The following is a 13,285-nucleotide window of genomic DNA, read 5'->3' on the forward strand; positions in this document are numbered from 1 at the left end:
AACTAGCATAGTGACTGTTCGCAAGTGGAGCTAGCTGTAGACAGTGGAAGTTTAGTATGGTGTACAGTGATTATAATCGGTAGTTCCACACTCAGGTGCATGTAAAACAAAACCATGGAATTTCAAGAAACGTAGGCTATGGGGGAAATTTTGCCCGGACAGCGGCACTACGGCCTACTCTTGTATCGAATTCCAACTGTCACGGCGAAGCAGAACAGTAGGACCTTAAACTCCATTTCATTTCTAGAATAGTAAAATCTGAAGTGACATTCATCAACTAAAGATCATTAAAATTGTTACCTTGGATTTACTTTGTGTTAGAAGAGAAAAATTAGTTTTATTTGCATCATTATTATGTTTTGTTGTCTGGTATAGGCCGCGCGTGGCGCCATAACGACGTAAACACGAGATTTAACGGAACCGGAAACACATTTCCTTGACACATGTCGCACTGGGATGTAATTGTTAAATACATTTATTTTTACAACATGGAAGAGAAATGGACTAGGTTTCTTATTTTGCCATTTATCACCCAAAATAACAAGACGATGAGAAACAGTTTTTAAAAATAAAGAAACTCGAGTCTAACAGGTTAAATAGTACGGTTTAAATTATTGGCCATGAAACAGAGCTCAGAGATCAGAAACTGATGTAGGCCAGTAACCAAATGGTGGGAGTAGGTAGGGGGAGGTAACCCTAATCCAACCCTCGGGGGAGGTGGCACGCACGGCCCACGCTGGAAGGTATTCTTGTCCCCTCCCCGGGACTACAGGCTGAGTCAATAATAGGTGAAATAAAACGTTTAGCCTATAAGTTAAAAGCATGTTTCCAGCTAGTAAAATTATCTAAAATGCTGCTTGACTTTCTGGGACCACGGTGGATCCGTGAGCATGACATTACCTCGAATCCCCGGTTGTACGTGACAAGGAGTAGGGTCGCCTGTCCAACCTCGTGGGTTTTCTCAGGGTCATCCAGTTTCCTCCCACTGCTAAAGACTCCTACGTGCAAATGAATTATTGAAATAAAATTAAACCATATGTTAGTCCCGAAATTACCTAGTTTGAGTCGAGTGGACGTTAAACCCCATTTCTCTCTCAATGGCGATGAGTCAGCAAATCTACTATTCTAGTAAACTGTTGATATACCAACAAGAAACATGTAATGATCGTACATGGGGGGTGTAAATAATTATAGAATGCACTCAATCAACATGCATGGTGAAATCAATAGACCAACCAAATAGCCTGTTCAAGACGACTTTTAGTTCAATAAAATAAGTGTTTAACGTAAGTCGTTTTTATTAACACTGATGAAACGATAATAAATTGTCTGGCGTAATACTACCAAGCCTGGTTCTACAGTAGTTCCTATAGTCGTTCCATGTCGATCAATCCGATCATTGGCCATAACGGAGTGTCACTTTACAAACGAAACACTTCAAGCACAGTTAACAAGGAAAACGTTTTAACAAACTTGAGTGAATGTTCGACCAACAGGCCCTTGTTGTTGTTGTAAAGTTAGCAGTGCTCATAATAAACGCTGAAATGAGATGAAATTTAGCAATCCTTTTAGTCGTTATAACACGCGCTTATTGCCGCCATTTACAGTTTGATATATGACTTCATCTCGATCATTCTACCTAATTAAACCTTTACACGCTTTTTCCAGTTCGCTTCTTCAATCTTTTAGTAAATTGCGGGAGTCCGTTTCAGATGCTATCAAGTTGATTCTGGGGCAGGACCTCGAACGTAAGACCATCCATCAATTATGACGACGAATGACCGTTGATTCAATGTAATGTAGCAACCTGTCATGTCTGATGGCAAAAAGTTTGAGAGAGTATGAAAACATCCAATTAACGTAAGTGTCTTCACTAATTATCAAATTATTTTATTTTCTCTAAAATAATATTTTACAAACATTTTCATTTCCAGTAAAATCATTAAATTATTTGGATTATTACCTCAACCGCAGCTAGGATTTTACGGGTTGACTTGATTATTCTTGTCTTGGAAACGACAAAACTCTTTTTTTTAAGTGCTGATATAAAAAGGCACATTGAAAACTAAAATACAATATAAAAAGCGCAATGGAATACAGTTAAACTAGTTTATCATACATATAGCACGACGTTTCGACAGGTATTCTGGTATAGTTTTCACGCACAATAAATGAGAGCTATATCTATGTGTTAAGGCCAACTCAGTTTTCGTCAAGGTCGCTGAGATGTACATAAAGTTAAGAATGTGATTGTTGTGGAGATTGTAGGTTAGGGTAAGTGTTATTGCTAGATCCAGAATTAGGTTTAAGAATTTGGGAGAGAGGTTAAGTCTCCACATAAGCACTGACCTAGGATGATGAAAAGTTAGTTCGCGATATTTCCTAGTTTTATTTAAAAATACATACAATATATTAGATTAATTTACAAAAGTGATTTAACTGTTTTTTGGTGTTGTTGGTGGCGCTGATGGTCTTCCTTGGATGGTACTTCTGGTATTCTGGTATTTTTGTTTAATATATTAGATTAATTATTAGGGTTAGGATTAGCGCTTTGACCAATCTAACCATAAATGAGTGTTTATTGCTGAGAGACTAGGCTTCGACTGTTTTTGGACCATCATGTTCGTCTTGTTCTTGGGGTGACGCTCTTTGAAGAAGCCCAAATGCTCCGTCAATTCAAGTCCGATCGACATGACAATTTTCATGCTTGGTCTTTGAACAATTCTGCATCGGTTTGGCGAATTAGATTTTTGAATTTCATCCAACAACATGGTCAGTTCCTGGTCCATAGGGGGACCAAGGTGGCTAAGTGGGTAAGACGCTGGCTCGCTAGCCTGGAGGTCGGGTGTTCGATCCTTGCATTGGCCGAGAAAGTTCATCCAGATTTTCCGGCGTGGTTCTCCCTTGTTAGTGATGCAGGACCTAGGGCCTGACAAGGACAACTGTCTAGTCGTTCGGATGGGACGAAAAACCGAGGCCCCGAGTACACATTGGCGTGCATGTAAAAGATCCCTTGGCAGGTGAAATTCGATATAAAAGTAGGCAAAATTTCCCTCATAGCACACAGTTCGGAGCAAAGCAGTAGGACGTTAAACCCCATTTCACTTTATTTCCTGATCAATTTCATTTTGAACAATTCTGCATCGGGTTGGTGAATTAGATTTTTGACTTTCATCCCACAACATGGTGAGTTTCTGGTTCATAGTACGGTTGTACTTGTTTATCAAGTAAAAACAATAAGTCCATTGCTTTTAGCACCTGTTAGCACCTGTTTGTTATGGATAGCGGAATCATTGGTCAACCCCATGAGACATACCTTTAGGAACAAAGTCAATCACCTTCACGAATAATTGCTGACTTCCGACAAAAATACGTCAATTTGCACAATTCGATGATGTTGGAAATCTAAAGTGAAATCTAATCTGTTACGGAATCTTAATTTTTCCCTCATACAATAAAAACTTTTCACAATAACGAGGAAACTAAGTATATTATTGTTGTGCGATGGGACGGCAACGAGCACCATCTCCATTGTAATGTTTCATTACTCGTCACCGGGGCACCAAGAACAAAAACCCCCGTTAAAAAATCACCAAATCTCATCGAATATTCTTTTAGTCATATTTAAAAGGCGTGGTTTCCGATTGATCTTTACCGATCGTGATTAAACCGCTGTCTTTCTGTTCATCACCGCTATACAGGTAAACCAAGGATCAAAGGTGCCGATAATGGACTGGGTTTAAATGTTTGATGAGAAATCATAGCGGTAAAATCTGTATATTAACTGGGTGTTATTGGCCATATTTATTATACATGATCCGGTTATTATTACTATTGTTTTACTGGGCCACCTGATAAACATTAACATCTAGTCCTATTTACCACCCGGTTTAAATGTTTATTATAATTAATTAAATGCAGACCTTAATCATATTCCGACTCTTTTTTTTTCTTTGGGTGACAAAAAGCCAAGAATAACAATTATCTTGTACATATGGTTTGGCGATAAACAATACTCTCTCGCGTTCTGCATCAATGAACAGGTAAAGCCGACTCCGTGAAAGGCGTGCGTTTAAAACAAAATGAAGCCATGCATCGCACGATTAATTGGGGAATTATTTCTCAGGCGACCTAAGGGAAATAAGCGGAAGACGGAGACGCAATTGCATGTCAATCATGCCTAAGTTGTGATGTCTAGTTATTGATATGAATTGAGACACGGTGTCATATGGTTATAGTTGAAATTACTGATAAAGACAACATCTCGTCTCAGGTCACGTGATAACGAGACAATGAACTGTGTAGCCTTGTTTATGCAACATTGAGTTTAGGATGGAAAGAGAACGATAATTATGTGTCGAGATGAAATTGTAGCAAGCTAATATAATGTCTAGATCGGGCTAATTACATGGCAGCTATGACGACAGCCTCGTTTAATCATATATTCTCGTCCGACGACTGCCGTCGATTTTTATTGCTTGGCACGAGTAAGAAGTTTTCTCATGAAAAATAAGACGGTCTTCTGTTATGAAAAAAAATTTGTTAGATTTTAGAATCTCTCCACCGATCAAATTAGCTGGCTTTACTGTTTGACATATCAGTTGTTTTGTTCAATTTTACGACGCTCCATATATGAATTATCTAAATTCTGAAAGAAGTGCCAGGTTTTGTAAGTAAATGCTAAATGTTACCTAATCTGTGGATAATTGTCATAAAGTCATTAACGTATCATTATTTACCTTTATAGTCCCGAAATGACCTAATTTGTGTCGAGTGGACGTTAAACTCTCTCTCTCTCTTTCCCTCTCTCTCTCTCTCTCTCTCTGTAATTTTATCGCTTCTCAAGAAGTGATGTTTACGTCAATAAATTATTCATGAATACTATTTGTAAATTCCGCAAACACTATAGCAGACAGATTACGTATATTGTCATATGAATTAATCAAATTTTATAGTTATTTTAAATGAATTTGGGAAAAGAATAAAAACATAGTGTAACGGTGCATATTAACGAAATATGCACAAATATTTTATTTTAGATATTTTATTTTTATGTATTTTAAATATATAATTGTATACTTATATCGAAGAGCTTTAATAGAGGGCCCTGTATTGATTGTTTATCTAAAGGTATAGAATCTATAAAATATACATTCTTTAAAATACATAAAAATAAAATATCTAAAATAAAATATTTGTGCATATTTCGTCAATATGCACTGTTACAATAGGTACACTATTTGAAATTAATACTTTGTTCATAGAGTGATAGATATAGCTGTGGATGCCTGGTTGACACTTTTACATCATAATTCCTTCAATTGCAGTTATTAGAGTTTTGTCCATGTTAGTTTTATTGGTCTGTGCCATAAAGCGCATATCGTTGGTGAAGTGTTAAAAGGGTGTATCTAAGAATTTCTAACTATTAAGAAACAGAACCTTTTGCATTTTAAAATTTCCACAAATCAAGATAAAACATTTGGACACATGATACCCAGAACAGGTCCAATTGGCGTAGAGATACACAGCTTAGGCAGAAATGTGCATATTAATTGGGAGATTTTAAAAATGCAAAAAAGTGTATTTGACTAATTTCCCGAGATACACCCTTTTGACACTTCACCAACGATACATAGATATCTTACTATAGGAATGAAAACTGTTGTTGAGGCCCGCGCCCCCCCCCCCCCACCCAATTTCAGTTGTGGCGTGGCACTTTGCTACCATGGTTACGAATGCTAGTTTAATACCACCTGTGAAATTATATTGCACATCCCCAAAAGATATCTGTAAAATATAAAGAAAAAAGAATTAATGAACAATTGCAATTTGGTTTGGAACAATCCCAAAACCAAGTTTGGGTGGACAGAACAAAAGTCTTAACTGCCCATTTCAGGTGATATTGAGGGAGGGAGCCACGGTGGTTCATTCTACCAGGACATACCTGCATCGACCCCAGTTTAAACGTAAGAGTCATTGCTTTGTTTTTATTTTTATGGTTTTTAGAAGTGAAATGAAATGAAAATGGGGTTTAACGTCCTACTGTTCTGCTCCGAACTGGGCTAATGAAGACGGGCATACACCATACAGTGTGCTATGAGGGAAATTTTGCCCGGACAGCGGCGCTACGGCCTACTCTTATATCGAATTCCAACTGCCCGGACAGCGGCACTACCGCCTACTCTTATATCGAATTTCAACTGTCAAGGGATCTTTTACGTGCACGCCAATGTGTACACGAGACCTCGGTTTTTCGTCCCATCCGAACGACTAGACAGCTGTCTTGTCGGGACCTCCTTTCTGCATCACTGACAAGGGGAAACACGCCGGAAAATCTGGATGAACTTTCTTGGCCAATGCAGGGATCGAACACCCGACCTCCAGGCTAGCAAGCCAGCGTCTTACCCATTTAGCCACCTGGTTTTTAGAAGTACACAAAGCCGGGGAAAGGAATAGAATTTTCCTGAAGATTTTTAGAATTCCAACTTATCTGTTTGCCCGCACATGTACTATCACGGAAGTATTCCAAAATAATATTGGGGATTAAATAAAGTGTTGACGAGAATATCGTTTAAGGTCATTATATATGTTATTAAATAACGGGATAATAAGAAGTTGATTTATTTATTTCATAAAACATCTGAAGTTTTCCAATTAAAAGCCGATTAGTGTTCAATATGGAATTAATGCGGAATAACAGCATCTATTTAGAGATTTTTTTAAAGACCAGTTTTGAAATTATCGATTATATATCTGTATAATTAGAGACACAAATGTTTGTAAATGACGAGGGATTAAAAGATTAAAGGATTAAAATAAAGACTACCGGGTTTATTTATATTCGTATATTCATTTGAGGGAGAGAGAGAGGGAGAGGCCATGAGGTTGAGCTGGCGGTCCAACTATTCCATGGCGAGGGGGGTTCGATGGCCGAATGGTTAGCACGTGCGCGCTGTATCATAAGGTCTGTCATTGAGTCAACAGGTGTGGTTTCGAATCTCTGTACGTGACAAGGAGTAGGGTCGCCTGTCCGACTTAGTGGGTTTTCTCCGGGTCCTCCGGTTTTCTCCCACTGCTAAAGACCCAAAGACCCCTACGCGCACGCGAATTATTGAAATAAAAACCGAACCGTGTGTTAGTCTAGAAATGACCTAGTTTGTGTCGAGTGGACGTTAAACTCTCTCTCTCTCTCTCTCTCTCTCTCTCTCTCTCTCTCCTATTCCTTGTCGATACCACTAAGTGTTGGATTAAACCCCCTCCACTTGAGTCAGTTACAGACCTTATGGTATAAAGCGTATCTATGAGAACTCGACCACCAGAGAGAAAGAGAAATAAAATGAAATGGGGTTTAATGTCCGACTGTTCTGCTCCGACTGTTCTGCCCCGGCTGGGCTAATGAAGACGGGCATACGTCATACAGTGTACGTGCTATGAGAGTAATTGGCCTTGATAGCGGTGCTACGGTCTACTCTTATTTCGAATTCCAACTGTCAGGGGTACTTTTACGTGCACGCCAATGTGAACACGGGGCCTCGGATTTTCTCGGCCAACACCGGAATTGAACACTGGACCTCGAGGTCCTACAAACTGAGTCACGGTGACTCCCAAGCAACCCACCCGAGAGAAACAAAATGAAAGTAGCTGTAAATGGTAAAATACTGACCAATAAAGTGCTAAATATGCCTATTTCGGGTCTTTGTCTGGGCCTGAAATATTATATAAACTATTAATTAGACATTTATTAATATGACAAGACCATAATCAACTCTCGATGCCACCTTATGTGTCGGATTTTCACTGGATTAGAATCCGATTTGCTGCTCAACGCTTACTGATGATTTAAATCAAAAAACGGATAATCGAGACTATGTTTTTTTTATCGTACCGACTTTAGTAATGATGATCGAGGCTAGGCCTAAAATTCAAACGGTAATATCTCGGTTCCGAGTGGAGCAATTTGACTGAACTGTTCAGAATAAATCCTTCACATTATCTAGTTTTTAACTATTATAGTGGGAACTACCAGCTCTTTATCTAATCTCCCATAATTTATCTTTATTCACGTTAATTCACGGATTAGGCTTATACCTATATACATTATTGCCACCATTAAGACATTCCAATAAAAAGATCGTTGTTTATAACAAGAAATTTAATACATCCGCAGAGTATTTAATTTATGAATAAGATTTTGACAGAAGCCATTGTTTTTCTATGATCTCGGATTATTTATTTCAACGTACAGATGGTGTTTCTATATGTTACTTAGTCCAAACCCCGATTATATATTAGAACCTACAGATTATGAATTATATATATTTTATATCCATTAAGATCGTTTTACAAGAAATCGTAAATATAAAATATATTTAAGGAATAAATGGATAAGATGAGTGATAAACGGTCGGACGGATGTTTTTATTTCTTCTAAGACGAGTCGGTTTATAATCTTAATGTCCACGATATCACATAAACAACAATATATCAACAGTTAGAGAGACGCGGTGGCTCAGTGAGACGTTGAGGTCCCGCCTTCGATCTTGGCCCCGATTTCACAGAGTATTCCCAGACTTAAGTTAAGAATTTACTCAACTTTCAATCACTGTTTATGAGAAATATCTTTGATCCAGAAACACAAAACTTTGCACATAGTTTCTTATTGATGTATTTGATACATTAAAACAACACAAGTTTTATAAAGGGCTACATTTTATTTAAAATAAGGCAAAATATTTTCAGTAAATTCTTAACTTAAAGTCTGAGAATGTTTTGTGAAACCAGGCCCTTTTTCCGGCGGGGTTTTACCTTGGTCAGAGGAGCAGGCACTTGCGACGGACAAGGTAGAGTCGTGGGAGTGGAACAAATAAACGATGTCCCGTGAGCACATTGGCGTGCACGTAAAAGATCCCTTGATAGTTGGAATTCGATATAAGAGTTAACCGTAGTGCCGATTTCCAGGCAAAATTTCCCTCATAACACACTGTATGGCAATCCGATTATAATACAGATCTATATTTCGTTTCGTTTTTTTATACTTTCGATAGCCTACACTACCAAGTGTAGTAAAGACAAGTAAAACGAAATTTTGAACTATAAAAACGAAACGAAATAGGATCTGCGTTTTAACCAGATTGTCTGTATGGCGTATGGGAACCACGGTGGCTAGGTGGAAAAGACGCTGGCTCGCTAGCCTGAAGGTCGGGTGTTCGATCCCTGTATTGGCCGAGAAAGTTCATCCTGATTTTCCAACGTGGTTTCCCCTTGTCAGTGGTGCAGAACGGAGGGCCTGGCAAGGACAGCTGTCTAGTCCTTCGGATGAGACGAAAAACCGAGGTCCCGTGTATACATTAGAATGCACGTAAAAGATCCCTTGGCAGTCCGGGCGAAATTTCCATCATAGCACTCTGTATGGCGTATGCCCGTCTTCATTGGCCGAGTTCGGAGTAGAACAGTAGGACGTTAAACCCCATTTCATTTCATTTAATGATGACCAATGAGAGTGATGTTTGTTTATGATATTGTATCATTACTTGATAATGACCGGAGAAGCCTGTAGCTCAGTAATAAACAGTATTTGTATTCTATAGAATTAATCTGTGTATTTGATAAAGAATTGACTTGTGTCCCATGTAAAAAGCTGTATATTCTTCTTTATTTTATGATCAGTAGTGGAATACCGCGTTTTATCAGTGAAATAAAAGTGTTATTCCACTGGCTAGTTGTTTTTTTACCTAAAATAATTGTAAAATCATAAAATAAATAGAACATTTGTTGTTTTGTCGTGAATAACATATTTTATTTCATCTCTAAGCAAGAAAACGTTTATATCCTCTATTTCTTCATTAGGCAAGTCGGAGAAGAAAGGTAGAAATGAAATGAAATGAAATGGGGTTTAACGTCCTACTGTTCTGCTCCTAAACTGCGCTAATGAAGGCATACGCCATACAGTGTGCTATGAGGGAACTTTTGCCCGGGCAGCTGCGCTACGGCCTACTCTTATATCGAATTCCAACTGTCAATGGATCTTTTACGTACGTTAAACCCCATTTCATTTCATTTCTATATGTGTTATGAAATCATTTAAATTTCGGATATGATGTTTATTTCCTGATCAGTCGTCCATGACAATACATTGGACATCATAGACAAAAGACTCTTTAGTAAGACCCTTTTCTTTTCTTGGGAACGGAATACAACCAATTTTTGGACTGGTATTCATTTTATAAATTCAGCTTTTACAGCTTGTAAGAGATTCCTTAATGTCCTAAAATGACATTCACTGAACCAAATTCAACATTAATTTATAAATTTAATTGGTCCAACCTCGTGTGTTTTCTCCGGGTCCTCCGGTTTCCTCCAACTGCTAAAGACCCCTACGCGCAAGCGAATTATGTAAATAAAATTAAACCATATGTTAGTCCCGAAATGACCTAGTTTGTGTCGAGTGGACGTTAAACCCCATCTCTCTCTCTCTCTCTCTCTCTCTCTCTATAAATTTAATTGGTGTCGGTATGATTTTTAAATTTAATTTTAAACACAGAGAGAGAGAGATAGAGAGAGAGAGGGGGGGTTAATGTCCACTAGACACAGACTAGGTCATTTTGGGACTAACATAAGGTTCAGTTTTGTTTCAATAATTCGCTTGCGCGTAGGGGCCTTTAGCATTGGGAGGAAACCGAAGGAACCGGAGAAAACCCACGAGGTGACCCTACCCCTTGTCACGTACAACCGGGAAATCGAAACCACGCCGGTTGACTCAACGACATACCTTATGATACAACGCACACGCGCTAACCATTCTCCCCCCACCCCCTTAATTTTAAATAATACTTGCTGAGTGTGCAATAACATCTTGAACCTTACTAGACACGGTTCACTGCCAGGGCGACCTTCGGTTAACGTGATTTCTTGACTGATCGAACTAACTGAATCTGAATGTCTGAATCTTTGTAAGTCTAAAAATTACGAATTATTCAATATTTGTGCTATGCAAAAAGTTAAGTCAAATTACAAAGAATTGTGTCCATGGGGGGAGGTGGCAGCTATCTTTGAAAAAATGATGGACCGGACCATCCGCGTTCGGTTTTTAGTTCCGACCACTAGTCGTCAAAAAAAAAAAATTTATAACCGAAGATCGCCAAGGCTCTTATTTATATCAGGCCAATTCAATTTAAATTTTAGTTTATCAGGGTCTCGGCCAAAAAATAATCCACTCAATTCTTGTGTCCGACATTTTGTTTAAGAGAAGAGTAACTGAGTGCGTTTTTTTTTTAAATTATTACTATTTTTTTTCCTTACGAAATTTGAGGCTGAAATTTGAATAAGTGTTCTGGAAGAACAGAATTTCAAATTAGTGTGGCTTAAGTTATATACGTAGCCATGGTTACGGTTGCACAAGTTTCGGTATGACAATTACAGACGTATGATCCTATATTCACCATGGAATTCATTATTCAGCTCAAGATGGCCGACTAGTAGATTCCAATACCAACATGAAACATAGAAATATCCAAAAATAAACCCAAGGCGTGAAAATTCCGTGCTCAAGTTGAAATTGAAAAAACTCTTGGTGCTTGCTTGGACTAATCTAGATAATGTATCGTCGACCCAGGGATTGGAATAACGTGATGTCTCATACCACATGCTCTGTTTTATTGAATTAATATTCATCCAACTAGATTGTTTATCGCACTGGGAAAATCCAGGGTTTCGTCAATTTGCGCTTTTAATTAAAACAGGGAACGAAGAGGAACGTCACACTGGCACGATATTGTTACATGTATTAGGTTCATTTTGTAGATTAGGATCTAGTCTCGGTCATTTCAGTCCTACCAATTGGTTTCCATTAAAGAAAACAATACCGCTTCCGATCTGGACGATAGTGACTTGTGATTCTTTACGCCAAATGAATTCCGTTCTCTATAGAACGTGATGTTCGTGTTATTTCCCGCTTTTTTTCATGTGACGTATGTTTGCTGAGATCAAGCGCTATGTGACATATTCTCGCGCCATATTGGTTAAAGAACCGGGGTTGTGTTGCCATCTGCGGATCCGGGTCGTTCTGTCTATAAATGGCGAAGTCTCTATCGTCCGGGTAATCTAGTTTAACACTGCGGAAATAACAAACCTTTAGAACGATGTGAAAATGTGTGAAATTTAACCTAAATGTCATTCAAATTTCATTACACGAACAATAGGGCCTTAATAGGCTATATACTCAAATAAAAAAAGAATACCACCAATAAAGAATTTCTAAAAAAAATAATAACAATGTTTTTATATAGTTGTATGACTTTCAAAATTGGTAAGCGGATGTGATGTTCACGCCTTGGACATTTTGAAACGTAATTAAAGTAGCTAAGTCTCTAACTCAATATCATCAAAAGTCTTAGACATTGATAACAAGAATTATTTGTCAATTTAAATCAACAGTGATGTTGTGATCTTACCGGGAAAAGATGGGCTTCTGATATCCAATATTTAAGACAACATAAACATTTTACCATTGGTACACGAATCGTGTACCATAATGCGTTTCAGCGCCATTTGTAATAGGGGACTCGAAGAACGAGGCTAGACACTCCACAAGTCATGTTAAACGATGACGCCATATTTTTATCTGGAGAGCATGCGCAATAAATACTATCGGTGTAAACTGGAATAACCAGACGCTAGAGATTGCCATTTGATTGAAACTTCTGGCGTATATCGCCGAACATGACTGATTAGAAATTGCAGAAAAACTGGAAACGATTGTATGTAAATAAGTTCATATACATTCATATTACATTATTATATGCGTTGCGGCCCTTTTGTGTCAACATCTAGGTCACAAATATTAGCGATTTAGCTCCTTTCAGCTCCAAACGTGTCGATCTATCAACCAAGTTCTGATCATCCAAATAAAGAAACTTTCTGTTATTTTTAGACCAAACTTGGAAGTTATAATTCTTTGTTCTAAATTGATTGTTTTGATGAGTTCTTGCATTGCTATACACGGATTTGTTTCCAAGCGGGATTTTCGGAACACCCGATGTCATTTCCCTGAAGTTGTATACCAATTCGTTGCGTTGAACTCTGGAGCCACGGTGACTCTGTCAGTAATCCACTGGCTCGCTAACCAGAAGGTCACGTGGTCGAGTCCGGTATTGGCCGTTTCCATGTACGCGTTGTCGCCGATCGGTTACGTGAAAACCGTTCAATTCTATCTCTCTCTCTCTCTCTCTCTCTGAAAATTTCTAAAAACACACCAAAAGCCAAACCTACCAATATCTCTCTCTCTCTC

The 13,285-nt window shown here is 38.3% G+C and overlaps 1 protein-coding gene across 2 annotated transcripts in view; it reads left to right on the plus strand.

Annotated features, from left to right (window-relative positions):
* Positions 1-1,682: 1,682 nt before the first annotated feature.
* Positions 1,683-13,285, plus strand: part of LOC126817266 (insulin gene enhancer protein ISL-1) — a 74,593-nt gene continuing 62,990 nt past the window's right edge. The window contains exon 1 of one of the 2 annotated variants that reach the window (XM_056100111.1): positions 1,683-1,860. In XM_056100111.1, coding sequence (XP_055956086.1) covers positions 1,820-1,860 — 41 coding nt within the window. In that variant the 5' untranslated portion in view covers positions 1,683-1,819. The remainder of the gene's footprint in view (positions 1,861-13,285) is intronic. The other variant, XM_050544083.2, reaches the window with a different exon arrangement.

Source organism: Patella vulgata, chromosome 4 (assembly GCF_932274485.2).
Source record: "Patella vulgata chromosome 4, xgPatVulg1.2, whole genome shotgun sequence".
NCBI classification, from domain to species: Eukaryota; Metazoa; Mollusca; class Gastropoda; family Patellidae; genus Patella; species Patella vulgata.